The 19,034-nt window shown below is 36.7% G+C and overlaps 1 protein-coding gene across 2 annotated transcripts in view; it reads right to left on the minus strand.

Annotated features, from left to right (window-relative positions):
• The window catches only part of BABAM2 (BRISC and BRCA1 A complex member 2), a 171,790-nt gene that overhangs the window by 111,375 nt on the left and 41,381 nt on the right, over window positions 1-19,034 (minus strand). For both annotated transcript variants that reach the window (XM_042051606.1, XM_042051605.1), the window contains exons 5-6: window positions 13,110-13,304; window positions 9,127-9,201 (exon numbers count right to left, since the gene is read on the minus strand). In XM_042051606.1, the coding sequence (XP_041907540.1) occupies window positions 9,127-9,201; window positions 13,110-13,304 (270 nt within the window). The remainder of the gene's footprint in view (window positions 1-9,126; window positions 9,202-13,109; window positions 13,305-19,034) is intronic.

A 19,034-nucleotide genomic window follows, 5' to 3' on the forward strand; every position in this document is an offset into this window, starting at 1 on the left:
TTCTAGCATGAACACCTAAACTGTTAAAACAGAAATAGAGAGTCAAGAGGTCTAAGTTTTATTTGTTGTTCTTTCACCGAGATGCTGCTGGACAAGGCAGACTTTCCTTCAGCCTTCTCCATCTAAAGTCTCCTTCTAAAATAGAAACTACCTACATACACCTTCTGTACAAGCAACTACCTTCCTAAACAGAAGTTACTATAGAAATTAAAAGCTTGATAGGAACATGGCACATTATTAGCTAGCAATTGGTGAACAAAATGCTGTGCATTCTTTTGGTAACACGGAAGAAAAAGAGCAGAACATTCTAGATTTTTTTGTATTTTTACTTTATGTTTTATGGTATTATGATTAATGACATTGCCAGTATCAATTAGACAAAAATAAAAGTGATGAACCAGTCAACCTCAGAATGTTTACTACTGAGGGTAACTTATTCAACATTAAAGCTTTCATTTTTTTATTTTTATTTTTAGCTATGAGACCGAGTAAACATGTGTAGTGTTACACACTCCACTACATGGTTATTTTACTGACATATATTTAAAAAAAACTGAAACAAAACCTCATTTCAACACAGACAGCCATCAAAGAATTTTGTATACTTAACAAAAAAAAAAGCTACCAATGCAAATCACAGAATTCAAACCAAGCATGAGTAAGAATCATATGAAATCACCACACAGACATACATTCATGTTAGTACTATTCTTTCTTATGAAGACATAGTCTAGTAAGCTGAAAACCAGAACAAAGAACCCCAGAACATTAAACCAACCTAGTCCTTGTAACAGCAACTGGCACTTTTGTAAACAAAATTTACTTTAAAACCTCAACATATGAGCTGCTGTAGGATTTAAGCCCTGATCTGAAGCCTTAGGAAGAACCCCAATATTTGAATGAGTATGGCTCATGGCTGTAGGCTTAGTATGGAAATATCCCTCATAAAATCCTACCATCGTGCTTTATGCACTTCTGTATCTGCAAATACAGGTTTGCTGGTTCATGAGTTTTACAGATTATTTGCTACCTTCAAATTCTATGCTCAACAACTTCTCAAATATTTTTTCCTTCAAGAAGAAACAGCAGTGGAGAATAGAATGCAAGAGTTTTAAAAACATACATTTCCAAGATCCACTTCCCAGTTTAAGACCACTGTACATTGCTTGTTCTACATACTATGGGCGGACCATGACAGATAAAACAAGCACCATCATTATGTAATAACCTGCAATTATCTTTATGGCTATTGAATTCCATTCTTCCTATGCAATACATAAAATGCAAATGTAAAGCAATAGTACAAATTACAAGCCCTAACAAGGCAGTAAATCTGAACCAAGTCACGCAACATAACGTGTCTATAAACTTTCCCACCAGATGCAAAAAAGGCTTTCAAAAGCTGCTCTTTTTAACTTATTTTTCTTAATTTTTTTAAAGAAAATTAATGAACCCCCCCCCCATCTCTAGTCATAGCTGAATAGCAAATAAATAGTTCTACCAAATTTGAGGAGAATTCACAGAAATTGAGATGAATATTTTAAGATTTATCAGTAGATGTGGTGGTCCTTTACTACAGCATTTTAAAAATAAAATGCTTAAAAATAAAAGAACTGTCATCAGAAATACAGTTGATTGGAGATTATGAGTCATATTAAGATCATAACCTATAAAAATCATCAGCTGTGCAGAATGAGCTGTTGCAGTTGACATATCTTATTAACAAAATCTTCCAATAAATTACAGAAAAAGCTCATTTAAAAAAATTGCTTTTGGCTTTCAGCATATGGAGCTTAAGGTGCTCCTAACACTAACATGTTTTATGTGGTTTTAGTGACTAGATGCTACAAACAAGTCAGCTTGTTCTGGAAAAGTTGTACTAATAAATTTAGTGAGAATGAAGGGAGGTTTCTTTTTTCCAGAATTCAAATGTAACATGTTTTGATCATAAAGTACACTTTTAGAGAGCTTTGCTTCCCTTGGTTTGTGGGCAGAAGATACTAAGAACAAAATCATGAAAGGATGACTAATTAAATCATAGTGTCTGTAAGTACTTCTGCAGCTTCACTGAACTACAGCAGTTATCACTTTACTCTTAACTCTCCAATACCAGAATCAGCAGATTCTGTGACAAAACAAGAGCTCACCTATTCTGAAAAACTGTGAGGTCAATAATACAACTACAACGGTAAGACCAGCCAAGAAGCACAATACAGTGGAATATGAAAGATCTTCTACACTTTTACCTATCGTGACAAGTGAAATATCTTGCAACATAAAAAGCCAAAACAAAACCCCCAAACCTTTACAGCTGACAGATCTTGTGCTTTTAAGCTATAATGAAAACCTAGACACTTAAAATATTTTAGCACCGAAAAAGTCTAGTTTTCTGATTCCACAACTTTTTAAACTACCAGAAACATTTCATGACATGAAGACATTTTTTTTCCCCTCCCCATTTTATTTTTGGCCTCAAACAATATGTAAGGTCCACTGCTTGGAGTTTTGCCTGCTTCTGGCACTCGGCTGCTACTCTGACAATGGCCAACATATTGAGGTAAAGGAGCACTTCCTCATTGGTAGTTTGTTAATATTTTCAATGAAAAACATGGACAGCAAAAATAAACTGCAGATTACTGGGCACTGGCTAAAATGAAAGATTCTAAGAGACAAGCATCAATGACATCTATTACTGAAAAATGTCTTCTGCAAACAGCTTATATTTATTTTCCCAGCCTCTAGATCATGCAATTTACTGTCTTCAGCTGCTACAAACTCTGCTGTTTCAAATACTGCCAGTACTAACTTGCACAGACCCACTTCTAATCTAAAATCTCAATGGCCCATTTTAATTATGTGTTATAAAGTTTGCCCTTATTAACAGAAGAAACCCAGACAATCTTTGATGATCCAATACTCTGTTTAAGTAAGTTAATGCTGGTATGGTAATCAATCTAGTGAATATTGTACTGTCATCTACTCTAAAAATTTAAACTATTTGCTCCAAATGCTTGCTCAAAATAAGGAATTCATTACGGAATGCAATTCAGGAAGTTAACTTTGTGCCTTTGTCTCAAAGTCTTAAGTAGTATAATATTAACAGCTATCCAAATTAGCCTAAAAGATCTCTATGTAAAGCATGGTCAGAGTACTGTGAATCATGAGAACTACATATTATTTCAGGATTATCTATCAGTCTCATAAACTTCCAGTTTTGCTATTGGTAAAAGAGTAAAACAACACCAGGCACCACAGACCTGACAAGCTTCATATGGTATGCAGGTCCATCATTCTATCCAATACAACACAAATATGTTTTGGAAGGTAGTCAAATAGTATATGCTGCATAACATCCTACGCTCCTTTGAGAGGCAGCTGCCTGGCATAGACTAAAAGAGTCTAGTGCAAAAAGATCAAGTCATATCTGAACTCCACATCGTTCTTGCCACTGACTTTGTGACCTCAACACACTACACATCAGGTTTTAGTTAAGTCAGCTACAAACAAAATCAATGAAGTTCAAAACCAAAAGAAAATATTATTCTTTTTCAGAATATTTAGCTCAGGTTTTTTAAACAGCAGTAGAACTTTTTATACAAGTGTATTTGTGTTTTGGTATTTGCAGCAGTTTAGCACAAACCTTAAATGCTGTCAAATAAATCAAACTGCTAAAGCAAAACAGTAAAGAAACTGGCCTGGAAAAAAAATCTCATTTGACCCTGCATATTACATTTTTGTTTGTTCTCTACTATAGTTAATTACTCAGACATAGACAAGTATTGCAGCCTTTTCACAGTACCTGAAATTTGGTCTATGTTGTAAACAAAAGTTGCAATGAAGTCTTTTAAGAGACTTCCAAATGATGAAATCAGAGTAAGGAAAAAAACACAAATATGTTCTTATCTTTCAATTTGAACTTGAGGATAAACCTCTTCCATTGACAGTCTTACACACAACTGTTTGGCCCCTGGCAATGTGTCTAGACAATGTCTGTTATTTATTTCACTTCTAAAAGATATGCACTAAATACAATGGTCATCACAAAAAAAAGCACCCCCAAAAGAAACAGGTCTGCGTTGCGTATTTCCTTTACACTTCAATAGTGAGAAATTATTGGAAGGCTGCTGGTCACAGCACCATAGCTAAATTAGTCCTGATCTTAGCTATCCACCAGAGAACAAGCAGCAGGTACATACACATAGGAAATGAGTACTTTAAAAGATATATACAAGAACGTGGTGTTGATCAGGGAACATCTTACTTAGTCAACACCTAAAAAACCCCCATGGAAATAAGAAGAAAAATACCTAAATGTCTTGTTTTTAGCAGCATCACCGGCAACGTACTCTGAAATTCACTAATACTGCGCAATCATAGTGCAGTCACATAATCAAGTACAATTTGCAAATTACTGAGCTGGAGGTTTTTACTGATTTGTCATTATGGTTACATATGTGCCCCTAGCTGACAAAAACGACTAAGAATGAAACAAAACTACACAGAATGAATGTACCCAGGTAGCCAAGAAGGTCAATGGCATCCTGAGTTGTATCAGCAATAGTGTGGCCAGCAGAACCAGGGCAGTGCTTGACCCCCGTACTCAGCACTGGCAAGGCCACACCTCAAATGCTGTGTCCAGTTCTGGGCCTCTCACTACAAGAAAGACCTTGAGATGCTGGAGTGTGTCCAGAGAAGGGCAGCAGAGCTGGGGAAAGGTCTGGAGCACAAGTCTTAGGATGAGGGGATAGGGCATCAGGGTTATTTAGTCTGGAGGATTTGAAGCTCAAGGAGGACCCTTATCTCCCTCTACAAGCATCTGAAAGGAGGTTGTAACGAGGTGGGGGTCGGCCTCTTCTCCCAGATAACAAGTAACAGGAGAAGAGGAAATGGCCTCAAGTTGCACCAGAGGAGGTTTAGGTTGGATATTAGGAAAAATTTCTTCAGTGGAAGAGTGATCAGGCACTGGAACTGGCTGCCCAGGGTAGTGCTGGAGTCACCACCTCTGGAAGCATTAATTTGATGTGCAGATGGGGCACTGAGGGACAGACATGGGGTTATTAGTGAACTTGGCAGTGCTGGGCTAATGGTTGGACTTCATGATCTTAGAGGTCTTTTCTAACCTAAAAAAATTCTATGAAAATTTGGAAGGGGTATTTCAGATGTTGAGCCTGTTACCTTTTCTATTACTGTGGCGTAAAGTCTCTGTAAAGAGGCAGAAATGTGAACTAGAGACTGACTCTCAAAATGAGTATGTACACTGAATACTTCCCTTTATAAAATACTGTGGAGAAAATTAAAAATGCTGCAACCAACAGAAAATAATTTAATTCAAAACGAACATTCTGATTAAAAATCCAACTGCAAAAAAAGGCAAAAGAAAAGTATACAAGGATTTTCCTGAGCCAAAGCCACATTCTTTTCAAATAAGAGAACGTTAATGAAAGATTTATCATAATAAATTTCGCAGTAGTTTGAGCCATCAGCTTGATTCTGCGGCTGTTTCAACACAAAGTTTTCACTTATATCAAATGGATTTGCATAAGAAAACAATTTGAAAGTGGATACAAAGGTCCACATTCAATTAAAAACCTTTGCATTAAAGTATAACTTTCTAAAAGAAAAAATAATGGATGTGCTTTTTAAGTGTAAGCCAACATTTCTTTTAGAACAGCTCTTTAGCATAGAAAATACACAATAATGCTTTTTCTTTCAAATGTAAAGGAATATGCCAAGAGAAGTTATGAAGAGAGATTTATTTGCTGCAGACATTATAATGGGTATAATGTTTCCAACTAAATAAAATCTGAAGAAGTTTTACTAGAATAACTGAAGAAATTTTGCTACAATTTTAGAATTCAAAGGAAGAAACAGTGTACCCTGCATTGCTCTTTTGACTATCCTCAGTCTTCTTAATATACTCAGCTATTTCCCTTAAAACACACACACACTTGAACTCAATTTTAAATTTAGTGCCATGAATACCTTCGAAATAACCTGGCAAATTCTCCTCTCCAGTCCATAACAATACAACTTATGTTACACCTTCAAACTTTTATTCTTTATAGGAAAAGTACTATCACCACAAAGATGACAGAATAACATCTTGTATTTCCAGAGTGTATTCTCAACAACCACAAAGATTTTGTAACATTGCATACTGATCTCACAGCTTACATTCTTAAACCTGAGTACTGGCTTATGACACAAAGCTTTAGAGTCATGCTTGTAGTGTGATTACCTACTGACATCCATAAAAATCAATAAAAACTTCAGAAGAGCATTAGAAATCACTGGGATACTATGAGTGATTGATCAGGCGAAATAATGGTCTTTAGTATTTCACCAGATTTTAATACAAGTAGTATTAATTAAATATAAAAAAGAGGATGTTAGAGAAAGCACAACATAGGTTTGAACTTCGCAAATCCCTACAGAGAAGCTACTGCACACTATAAGGTGGGCTACAGACTAGAACAAAATTCAAACACATTAAATTCTGCAGTAAAACATAAAGCTGTTAATACACTAACAGCCTTCAATTACTGATTGTTCTTCCACCTTTCAGGGTAATATATTAACAATTATTTCTACTACATCAATAGACACTATCCATCATGTACCATAATCCAGAAGGTAGCATCGAAACCAGCATAACTGGCAGCCATGATGGGAAATAAACTATTTTATTGCAATACATTAAAGGTCTATTTCTGCTAAAAAGTCTCATCCAAAGAAAAGCCACAGACAGCTTAAAAAAAAACCCAAACCACTTTTTTTTTTTTAATAGCTTTACAAATTTGGAGCAGTCAGAGCACAATTATTTCAACCACAACAGAGTAGTTCTGATTCTACCTGCTTTTATGTTGTTTATGTTCTTGTCACATGAGATGACATTCATCTAGCTCAGAATACAGGAAGCTAAAGGCAACAAGGGTATAAGATCCATGCCTGCTACAAAGCACATTCTCATAACCAATGCAGGAGCCTAAATCAAACAATTTTTCTACTCTCAACAAATACTTCTGGAATAAAACAGTATTTCTTCTCCTGTTGCTACTCAGACAGACTACATATCACTTTCCTACTACAGTTAACTTGCCAGTTTGCACTGAAGAAGCCTGACTAAGAAAACTAAGGATTTCACTAGTACATTGTCCATCAAGAAGGATCCGCTGGTGTAAAAAATCAGGCTATTATATACAAAAAGACATCAATTTTAAAATCCCAAAGCTAAGACATTAAGGCTTCTGAAATGTCAAAATAAAGGCAGACTGGGAAACTTTGATTATGCTACCTGCTCTGTATGTCTCTTCACTTCACACTACATATGCATGCAAAATAAATACCTATTTTCTTTCAGACTAATGAATCACTCAGTACTCATGATGAACAAAGCTCCAGGAAGAGACTTGTGGAGCACTAATGATTGTGGACCACAGTATATGAACCTTGTTTACAGAAAATGTTTAGTGAACATGATTGGGAATTACAGTAAGGAGGAGTATGCTGTCATGCATTAAAGCATTACTCTTCAGAAACAACAGCAGGTGGTTCTGTTTCCATCACGGGGTTCCTACATGATGACAATTATGTAAGTCATACATCACCTTCCAACCTCCAAGTTACCCCAGAAACTGAACAGAGAGGTACAAGACAGCCCTGCAATTGAAGCTATAGAACATATTGCTTCTGCACTTGACCTGAAATTCTTGATTAATTTAAAATTCTTCCTGAAAAATAAGGCACTTGGGAGTTCTGGCAGGAGCAGACAGCACAGTTCACATTAGACATTCTCAGTCTTCTTTTTCCCACAGAGTCTTTCAGAAACAAATCCCGGCTATCTCCTGCAGTCTAGGTGAACTGTTGCTGTGTCCTGCTTAACAACAACCTTCCCAAAAAGGCCTCAGCCAAGCCTCTTATATCTGACTGGAAACATTCCCATTCAATGAGATGAAAAAGCCCAAAGAAAGACAGCCTCTGGGAGCAGAGCTGCTACTTATGAACACAGGAATAAACTGAAAGTATCTGCATACTTTTGAGAAGCAGCTCATTACTCAAACAGAAAACAATCTACAGAAGGTAGAAAGATCATAGGATTCCAATCTCAAACTGCCATCAGAAATTCCAGATAGTTGTGCCTGCCTTTATTTTCATGGTTTGTAGCTTGAGACATCTTATTTGGTGAAACACTGAAAACTCACACTTGCAATTGTGATCTAACAATAGTTGAAGACAGTTCTAACAATAAGATGAAGAGGAGGTAATGGAATCCACACTGACAATTTCATCTCAACACATCAGTTTTTAAAGATTAAGTAGCTGTTCCTCTTTCCAAATATTTAAAAGTAAATAGCTGATTAAGAAGGCAGACACATGGTTTAAAGGAAAGATGAGTGCTGGCAACATCAACTGACTCAAACCTTGTCTGCAGTGGAAGTTCTGGCACTTCATTCTGACAGCCATGATAGACAGAAAACCGAATCTCCCACTGCATTCTCTAAATATAGGAACATTGACCTTATGATGGGCTTCCACAATAGCTGCTTCAAAGAGAGACTGACCCTGTGTTGTGAAAACCACTCATTTCAATTTCTTCCATGGTGCTAGTTCATCACAAATTGCTTTTTCTGTTTTTATTTCTCCTCTTAGCATAGAAATAAATGTGCTTTTTTTCCTCAACTCGCAAAAATACTTTATAGCCCTATTTTCAAAAGGATCTGGTCAAATTTGTGTTCATTGTGAACAGTGAAGCAAAGTGATCACTGAAGCTTTCAGTTCAAGTAACCAGAATTTGCTTTCATTCCCTATTAAGAAATGGTATATTTAGTTTGATTTTCTGCTTCTACTGTCAAGACTACTGGTACAACTGAGACTGTTCATTAAAAATCCAAACACTAACACGTCATGAAATTCCACAGATTCCTATAAAAGATCCCACTAAAGTGGCACACAAAACAACAGCATGTCCAACATCACCTTTCCAAAACAAAATTCAATCAGATTTAGAAATGGTGAACTTTCAAACTCTTGGAGAGAAGAAAGGTGGGAATGTCAAAATAATTACTAAGGAGACTGCAATAATTCATATTCTCTCACAGATACTGTCAACTTAGACAGTCATTTTACCTTGAGAAGGTATGTAGGAATATTGCTGAAATCGACAGGCAACTTCAAGAGGAAGCGAGCCGAGAATTCTCCAGTCTGTGGAAAAAACGTAACACTAATGAGACCTGGTAGCTAAAACAGAACAGCAAACATTCTGAGGATTAAATACTATCCAGAAAAATGACTAAGAGCTCATTCCAAAGAGAAGGGTTGAGATTTAAAACAAAATTGCCGAACAGAAGTACTGGAGAGGGAAAAAAAAATTTACAGATTTCTCAAGTGTCATATGAAAAAACACTTTAAAGAACATTAACTATCATTGCCAGTAAGTCAACAGCAAAAAGTAGTTAGAATAAAACAATGTGCATGACCAAAAAATCAGACTGTATTTTGTTATGCCCTAAATATAGATGTATCTTGGCTGTACTCATTTCCGGACAAAGGACTGGCGAGACCTGCAAAGAGTCTGAAAGCAAAGCTAAAAACCTGATAAATTGATACGAGCATATAGATAAAACAGAGGCATCTTTACAAACACTGCAGACATACGTACAAGAATTTGTGTTCAGAAAGGTGAGCATGTATCAAAAGTGTCCTCTGAATAAACTTAGAGGAAAAGAGCTGAAGTAGGAGGTTTTAAATAATTTGTTTTCAGAATTATGTAACTCTAAACACCTAGACAACCGTGTACTGAGAATTTGCCAAGCGTCCCATACACATTGCTCTTTTTTACGTATAAAGGGTATGGGAAGGAAATGGAAAGGATTTCCTTTCTGTTTCATACACTTCCTTAAAACCAGACTTTGTCCACCTGGTTATGAAGCAACAAAGTTCACTGTTTTTTAAAAACAAATGCCTGCCTGATTTCCTCCATATTCATTTTTTATCATCTCAATTTTTTTAGTTCAAACCACAGAGCAGCTGTATTTGTTAGGTAGGTTGAAGTAGCAGTAAAGAAAGTGTTAAACATTAATTTTATGAAATTAAGCACAAAAAACTGGAATAATTTGAGACCAGCTAGCCAATTTGTCAGTGCCACTTTGTTTCTTGGTCTGTCTACCAGGCATGAACTAGAGATAACTCATGCTATCTCTAAGTCACTAAACAAGAAAAAACAAGATCTGCAATGAAACTGAAATCTTTCCAATGGTACCTTTCAAGTTATATAATTTGCCAAAAGGGTTTGTGTGACATTGGGCTGTAATCCAACCTTACACCAGCTAGCTGAGAATTGGCCTTCGTTTCTGGTAGTCACAAAAGATAGGCAAAGAAATTGCACACAGAAACACTATGCAACAAAAAGTGAGTGCATATTAACACCCAACTGTGAAACCTTTCCTGATTACACCACTTGTGAGAAGAGATGCCAGCTTTCTGATGCGGTATTACTGATGTACGCAGAAAAATCACCAACTTCTTGCGCACATATAACATGAAGACTGCTACAATGACAGTCAGGGCCCTTACTTTTTATCCAGAGTGAAACAGATATTACACATGGTGCTTCTCTTCTGGACTTTCAAAAAATGCCATACAACATCTGCCATAAAATCCAGAAAATTATTTTTCGTATAATACCAAGTCTGATGAACGGGGATGGCCACTGAACAGAGGAACGGCCTCTGACCAACGCTGCTCTGATCATCAGCTGCTCCAAAAAGTCTAGATCTTTCATGTAATTCAATCAAGATTATTTTGCAAACTAATACTTCCAAAGGTGTTCTGGCTGGACAGGGAGCAGCCCCTGTCCATGGTGCTCACCACCCCAGCCCCAACCAGCTGGATACAGGCATCAGGTTGAGACAGATGAACTTCTGGCCAGAGCCCTGAGCAATTAAATATTTAATGTCTCCTGCATCTGCTGGTACTCCACCAACATGAAGCTAATAAGCTAGATAATAGTTTGAATTCATCATATGTCTTGGAGACTTGCACTTTAGGAAACTGGAGATAGTGGAACAAAGGTATAAGAGCAAATTTCTACTCCATTTTGGGACGCAGTGCTGAATTCAGGCCTTCTCTTCAAAGTTTTTTTAACTCATGCACCTAAGATGATTGCTTTCGTAACACTGTGCAAGGCTCATATTTGATTATTTCCGAAATCTGTTGAACTACTATTGATCCCTGAGAGACAGCAACAACATGAATTTCAATTCATGTCTTCTAGGCAGAGAGGATAAAAGGCCATTTATCTCCGGCTTTTTAGAAAAACACTCCTATTTTGCTGATCCTTGAGGCTAACAAATCAGTTGTAAAGGACAGGAAAGAGAACCACACAAGTTAGTTTCACAGTTGTGTTTTAGGACACTAGTGAACAAGCCTCTGTCATGTATAGCAAGTTCATAGAATCTTCAAGACTCTCAAGAGTCTTCTTGAGAGAATGAAGACTTGGAGAAAAGCACACACTATGGAAAAATCTAAAATAGCTCTGCAATGATGAAAAGGATTTGACTCAAAATGTATTTAAGATTTATTTTACTGGAATATTTTTAATTAAAACAGCATTTAAAATGAAAGAAAAGGAAGTTCTTTATTCAGTTACTGAAGACTGAGAAGACCCGAAAGCTACTTGAGTAGCTATGTCTTTCCTCTTTAAAAGGAAGAAAACCCCCAGTTTTCTACAGTCTTAGTAGAATTTTTGCAACTGGCAAAAGCTATGATAAAAATCTCAGTACAGTTCAGAAAGCCTTCTGCACTTCAATAAACCAGTCTGGTGAAATTTAGAGATATAACAAGTTGTTTGTGATGCAAGCTACAGACAGTAACTGTACAGAAACATCTGTGAATAAGTTAATTTCAATCAGATACTCTGGTCTATAAACATTAAAAAAAAAGGAAGTCTGAATTTCTTTGATGAAGAAAATTAAACATGGGTTCAAATAAAAAAAGCCTAGATGACTTGTCTAAGAAAAGAAAACAAGATGAATGTGTGAGTTGTAAAGTAAACATCCTTGCATCACCTGTAACTTAAGGATGATTGAAGTGACAAAGCTGAATTCTAGGCCTTGATAATAGGAGTGCTGAATTTTCATCAATTTTCAGACTGCACCTACTTTAGAAGATAGTGCTTCAGAAGGCCTGTTTATCTTAAGAGTATGGTATTTCTGAAAGCAAGAGGGAAACAAGTTCATCATAAACACCATTAGATATTTCCTGACATATCTTACTCCAAACTTCCCATGAGAAATATATTACCAGCAGAAAAACCCCTGATTTTTGCAAAGCTTACTCTGTGGCAGAGATTGAATTAAAAAAAAAAAAATCAATTCACACAGTAACCAAAATGCCTACATTGCCAATGGCCACATCTTAGAGATACAGAGGTTTCTATAAAGCATGGCACATTTCCCATGTGGGAATATGGGATATAGCTTCAGGAAACAGATAAGCCTGTTTAATGTCTGACTGTCATATGAAAGCATGTCCCTACAAAGTCACTGCTCTAGCCCATCTTGCCTCCTCTTGCAAAAAATTAGTTGGCTTAGTTTCTCCTCTCCAGTTTAGGTTCTTGGAACAACTCATCTCAGCTTACACAAGCACAAGAGAGATACCGGCAACTGCAGCTACCAATTAAATCAACTCAATCATAATGTGGAAACACACCCTAATACATCCTAGCCCTAAACAGGCTGGTAGGCTGGCAGGGTGTCATACCAACACGGTTATTCTGCCTCTCAAATCTTCAAAGCTAACTCAAACTTCCACATTAACGTTGTACTGTGCCCTCTAAACATAGCACAGGCTTTTCAACAGTTTCAAAGTTTTCACCTATAAACCAGACAATGAACAGCAGGTTCAAAACCAGTTCTCACCTAGAAATCTGGTTCAACCAAGGTAATGGAACACAGCAACATACCAAACAGGGAGTATAGAAAATGAGCTGGAGTCAAACAGGAGTTTTCTCCATTGGACACAGAAAGCATGGAGATCCACAGTAAGAACTTAAGTTTTCCGAAGCAGGAGTTGTATTTGCTAAAAGCATTTTAGGTGAAATAAGAGCTTACCCAGTTGTTTTTTTTGCCAGCATAGATTTCCATGTTTTCTCCATACTGGGGCTCTTCAAGTAAAGTCTGATACTCAAACATGAGACGAGAGCTCTCCCGTAATCGGCTGCACTGAAATTGGTGATATTGCTGCAAAAGCTCTTTCACAACAAGCAGGAGGCATTCAGGGTTTGAAGGATTCCAGGAAGCTAAATTCTGTTGAGTAGAAAAGAACAAAGACCAAAATTGTTTACAGGAATAAAAGACAAGCAATCCCCCTTCCATTCTGATACCAGAGGCACATATGCATGTGGAACCTCTGTGACAAAGCTAAACCACAATATTAAAATATAAAGGTTCTACCGTGCTTTGGAAGAAAACCAGGTGAAACAGCAGAAGCTTAATGTCAAATAGGAGACCTACCATAAAACTGGTAACAGGGCTACTACCAGGCTTATATAGGCCCAAATTACCATTCTATTATTTTCTAAAATTATACTGTTGCATCTGAGAACTGGCAAAGTTGGAATTAAATTAAAACTGATAGGCAATACATAAGGATTAGGTAAGTACCACCTTGCACAATAACTGATTCAAAAAGCAGCCACCCAAGCCAACATGGTAAATTAAGACCAACTACAGAAACTGCTCTGCTCCATTATCTCAAATAGTGGCTTCATTCACAGTGGTAGAGCAAACGGGTTCTCTTCTCTTGCCTCGACCTTGTGATTTATTTCACCTTAACCGTCTCTTCACTAGAATAACCTTGACTCATCCACTTAACACAAATGTCATCTGTACACAAAAGTCTCTTTAATATGCCTGGCAGAAATTTTTATTACAGGTTCGCTGTGTTTCAAGAAATACACCTAACAGAAATAAAAATGATAATACAATTAAGATAACTGTGTCAGTAGCACAGTAGCAATGTTATCACTGCTTTAATTGGGTTAGACCAGTCGTCTACGCACAGTAAGTTTTATTCAGGCAGTATTTGGTGTTACAAACCATACCTAATAAGACCAATGCTGCATGCCTCCATCTACGTGACCAAAAATGGACCTATGTGAAAGGCAAATGAGGACTCACCCTGTAGTCCATGATGTTAGGACATGAGACAGCACTGATTGAAAGTACTTAAGTGCTCATATGCTTTGCACTTGGATCTTCAAGAGGTTTTCTTGATACAACCTCAGAGCGTGTTAACAGAGTCATGTGGCTTTTGGTGAGCTTTGAGTATAAGCAAAATTAATCTGCATTTCATAGAATCATGGAATGGTTTGGGTTGGTAGGGACCTTAAAGATCGTGTAGTTCAGGGAAGGAACACCTTCCACTAGACCAGGGTGCTCAAAGCACCTTCCAACCTGGCCTTCGACACTTCCAAGGATGAGGCATCCACAACTTCTCTGTGCAACCTGTTCCAGTGCCTCACCACCTTCACAGTAAATAATTTCCTCCTTATATCTAACTTTAATTTACCCTATTTCAATTTAAAGCCCTTAACCTTTCTCCCACTACTCCATGCTCTTGTAAAAACTCCCTTTCCAGTTCTCTTGAGGGCCCATTTAGGTACTAGAAGGCTGTATATCACACAGACATTTGACAATAAACTAGCTGCAACAGAATTTTAAATTGCATTAATTGTACAGTTAAGAAACTCAGAACTAGCAAAGATGTCTGCATTTTACAACTAAGTGAAGATATAATATAGTAGCTTAATGAAATTTCTTATCTATATTTGTATTCAGTGTAGTTGGATGGCATGTTACTTCTTCCTGTTAAGTTACAGATATTTCATAAACAAATTTATATTTTGTGTAACACAGAAAGTAATAAACACAAGTAATAAACACAAGTGAACAGGTTGCATAAAGAAGTTGTTGAGTCTTTGTCCTAAGACATACTCAAAACGTGACTGGACAAGGACCTGGACAGCCTGATCTATCTGATTCTGCCCAGGCAGGGCAGCTGGGCTAGCGATCTCTATCTAAAGGCTCCTTCCAACCTCAGCTATTTTTAGCTTTATGAAGAGGTTTAAAAAAAGCTCAAAACTGAAACAGGATCTTAGCAAGGTGAGACTCCACAGCTCTGGCCTGAAAAGAAATGAATGAGTTTGTGTACAAATTTTATCTTCTGATACCCTGGAAAGGCAGATAGAAAGCTTAATCAGTTACTCACCAGGCACCATGCTTCAGCTCTACAATGAAATTTACTTGTAGCCTGATCTCTAACTATTGCGGCTATTTCCATCAAAAAGGGTTATAACTTTTATTATTTCTGATGACTTTAGATATGTCCCTATGGAATAGTTTTATACAGACTTCAGTGTATGTGTATGATGGCTTAATATCTCAAGCGTTTCTCTTTCCACAACTTAGTATTTCCCACTGAAGTAATATATATGATGTTACCAAAATCAATTTCCCATTTTCAGCATCATCACTTAAACCATACCAGTCTAATTTGTCAGTGAAAGCAACATGAAATAGGTATTGCTGTGTTTTAAATGCATGAACAGCTACAGGATTGGACTGTATTCCTCGTGCTCACTCTGATTCTGGTAGAAAGGGTTGCCCAGCATGGCTAAAAGGCTATCCTTGAACCTCTGCCTTTAGAAGTTAACCCAGTGTCACAGACTTCACATTTGACCACGGCTTGATGTAGAAGTACTCTGTTTTCTCCCCGCTACAGACAGTAGGAACACCTCTAAGATGGGAATATTATCATTGCCGTGTCTTAAAAGGTAAACAACATTCCAGAGGAATTGGTGAACTGGAGACATACTAATCCAATTCTTGTAAGTTCCTCAAGTACTACAGAGTGACTGAGAGCCTTGTTCTACCTTGTCTGCCACCTACAGCTAGTGAAAACTTGTTTGAACTTGAACCCATTTAAGCTTATCCAATTCTACAAAATACTAGAGAAAATCTTGTCAGGTAGACAGCATCTTCTAGGAAACACATTTTCTATCATGCAGTCTGAAACCAGACTGCATATAACCTTAAATTTCCTGTTCCCAAGCTGCTGCTCAAATAAAGCATTTCCAGAAAGCCAGAGGATGTAATATGCCAGTATGTATTGATATCAGCCAGACAAGTGGGAATAACCTTTCCTCCTAATGACATTGGTATAACACAATAGAAATGTTCTGTCAAAGGAAATGACCAACAGTATTTTAATAACTGACCTAAATGCAACCGAACCTTTTGTTTTTTAAATAACGTTACACTACAGAACAAAAAAAGAGCAAGAGGAAATCCATTGTCATTTGTGCAGTACAGAGCTGAAGTAGTGCTCTTTCCAAAGAATTCAAGAACACTGCATCAAAACAGTGTTTATTCTGTATTGCCTTAAAGCTACAGGAATTAAAATGAACGATTTGACTGTAGGATCCTTACTAAACACCTTTCATTCAGCAACTCAAATTTTGAAGTACAAACTGGTTATAAAAACAAATCACCTGAAGAACAATTCAACTACCCACCCAGGATACATGAATTGTAATGGATTCTCACTGATGAAAGAATAAACATACAAGAACTACACAAATTTTCTGAAACACAAGTTCTGATTTATATAAACCATTCTTAGCTTTAGAATTATATTATTGTAGTGCTTGTTATTTGTCATTTGGCCACCACATTTCCATCCATTTTGTTAACTTTGCAGAAGGGCTGTACTTTTATATCTAAACTCATAAATTTTAACACAAACACTACGGAATACAATGCCATGTTTACATATGAAATTTTTTACATATCTTAGTGTAACTTATTTGCCCTAAGCACTAGGTTCATTCACCTGAAAATACTTTTAAACAACTTTACTGTAATCCAATTTCAACAGGATGTCAAAACAGGTGTTATATTGTTCTCAAACAGCACCTTCTTTAATCTTCCTTCTATTTTTGAAATCAGAGATAAAGTAAACAACTACCAGCAAAATACACTCTTGAAATCTAAGGCAGAATTTGATTTGTCAAATTTACCCCTCTTAGAGTGTCTACACTGCTACAATTTCAGCGTCATAGAGATTCTTCTGAGGACACACAGTCACTTCAGTTGATGAGAGTAGTGTAACAGTAAGTTGACCTTCTTTAGAGGTAAAGGGTCTCCTAAGTAAGATTTTATTTAGCAATGCAGTATTGTATTCACTATTAGACTTTGGAAATCAGCAAAATATTAAACCTGGAGCAAAAAGAGTAGTAACTGAGTGTGCTTCATTTTCTGGTTGTTTGTCTGAAGGCTGTATTCCAGCTCTAGCCAATCCAGCTTTTTAAGAGATAATATTTAAGAAGATTTAAAACATTAGAAGAACAGTGTGAGCTTCTGGTGTTTGTGTTTCATTGCTTCAAGTTCTGCTACAAAATTCAGACCTTGCATAAGTATTAAGGTCTGATGCAACTTCAAGATTATGAGGTTTAGTTGTTACAACTTTAAAAAAACCCCCGGAAATAAGAACATAGATCACTGAAGCCAAGAAGGTATGAAAAACCCAAATACAAAAATAACAAGCAATTATGTATATAGAAAAAGACTTAATGCTTTCTGTGGCTTATATCAAAATCATCTCCTGCCTTGCTCACACATCTATACATTATCATTTTACCAAAATCACATGTATTCTGAAAAGAGAAGGTTTTTTTCCAGAATTTGCTGTAAAACTGTGAATGAAATGAATTTTATAGAGAAAAAAAAATGATCACAGTGACTGGGGTATTGACAGACTAAGTTACGTATTTCACTTAATAAATCCTGTCTAATTTGAAATGAGATTTCTGCAGACTTTCCAGAGAGTTAATAAAATTTAACAGAACAATCATTAATGCATTTAAAATAAAGAAATCCAGACTTGGACCCCTTGCCTTGTTTGCCAGTAGACATCTTTAAATGAACTCTGCAGTGCAAACTCTCTAAGTTACTCAATAGTTAGCCAGTTAGACTGAAAGTGGCCCACTGTACAACAATATACAAGTACAAATCAACTCAAACTGCATCTGCAACTAATTCTGCATTCATGCTGCTCTCACATGAAGGCCTACATGCATAACTCAGATTGGGTAGGATCTTCTTTAATGTTATCATTTTTTCAGAGTATCATTGAAGAACTTACCTGTTATTTCTGAGCACACAGATGGAGGCTCAGTTAAACCACTCTCTTCAGTCTAGATACTGCTTGCATGTCTCTCCACGGTCTCCACACACTAGGAGCAACTTCATGCATCAGATCTTAATTTCAACCTTGTAGTTTTTAATTTCAGCATTTTTTATGGCTTTGCCATACTGCAACTTGTGTAACTTTCATTTTCTAAAAAGATCAATTGTTGCCTCATCTTAAGAGGTACAGAAGTTTCAGTAGCAGTTTTAATAGCATCCAAAGATGACTGTATATTCTCGTGAACACAAAAGCCTGATAATGTCATCTGTGACGACTGGGTAATCCCCATTTTTCCAGTTAGGAATGAATGAAAAATGATCTACAGAAATGAATTCAAAATGGCCTTCAGAAAAAGTAATGGAATGAAAACATCCATATGATAGACACCAGACTCCACAAGCATCACAAGCACACACAGTTGTAGCTACTGCCATACAGAAGATGGCCAATAACTATTTACCTATCCACAAGTAAGCAATTCAACATAAGGAAGTTAAATGCCCCTTCATGGCAGAAGTTTTCCTGGCTGACTTTTTTCATTATAGGACGAAGTTTCAGGACAAGATATTCAAGAAAACAGTTATCTAGACCTTAAAGTGATTAACCAATAGCATGTACATTCACTAAATTTGCCCTCTACCTCCTGTTGTGTGGCAGTAGGAATGGAAAAATAGTATTCAATTACTATACAGAGATTAATAGCCCATAGATGTCCATCAAACTGTGTCTACATTGGAGAAATCCACATGATTCAGGAGATCTGTTCTGATGATCTGCCAGATACTAAG

Source organism: Corvus kubaryi, unplaced genomic scaffold (genome assembly GCF_017639235.1).
Source record: "Corvus kubaryi isolate FWS band 111438036 unplaced genomic scaffold, C.kubaryi_AGA036_p1.0 76, whole genome shotgun sequence".
NCBI lineage: Eukaryota > Metazoa > Chordata > Aves > Passeriformes > Corvidae > Corvus > Corvus kubaryi.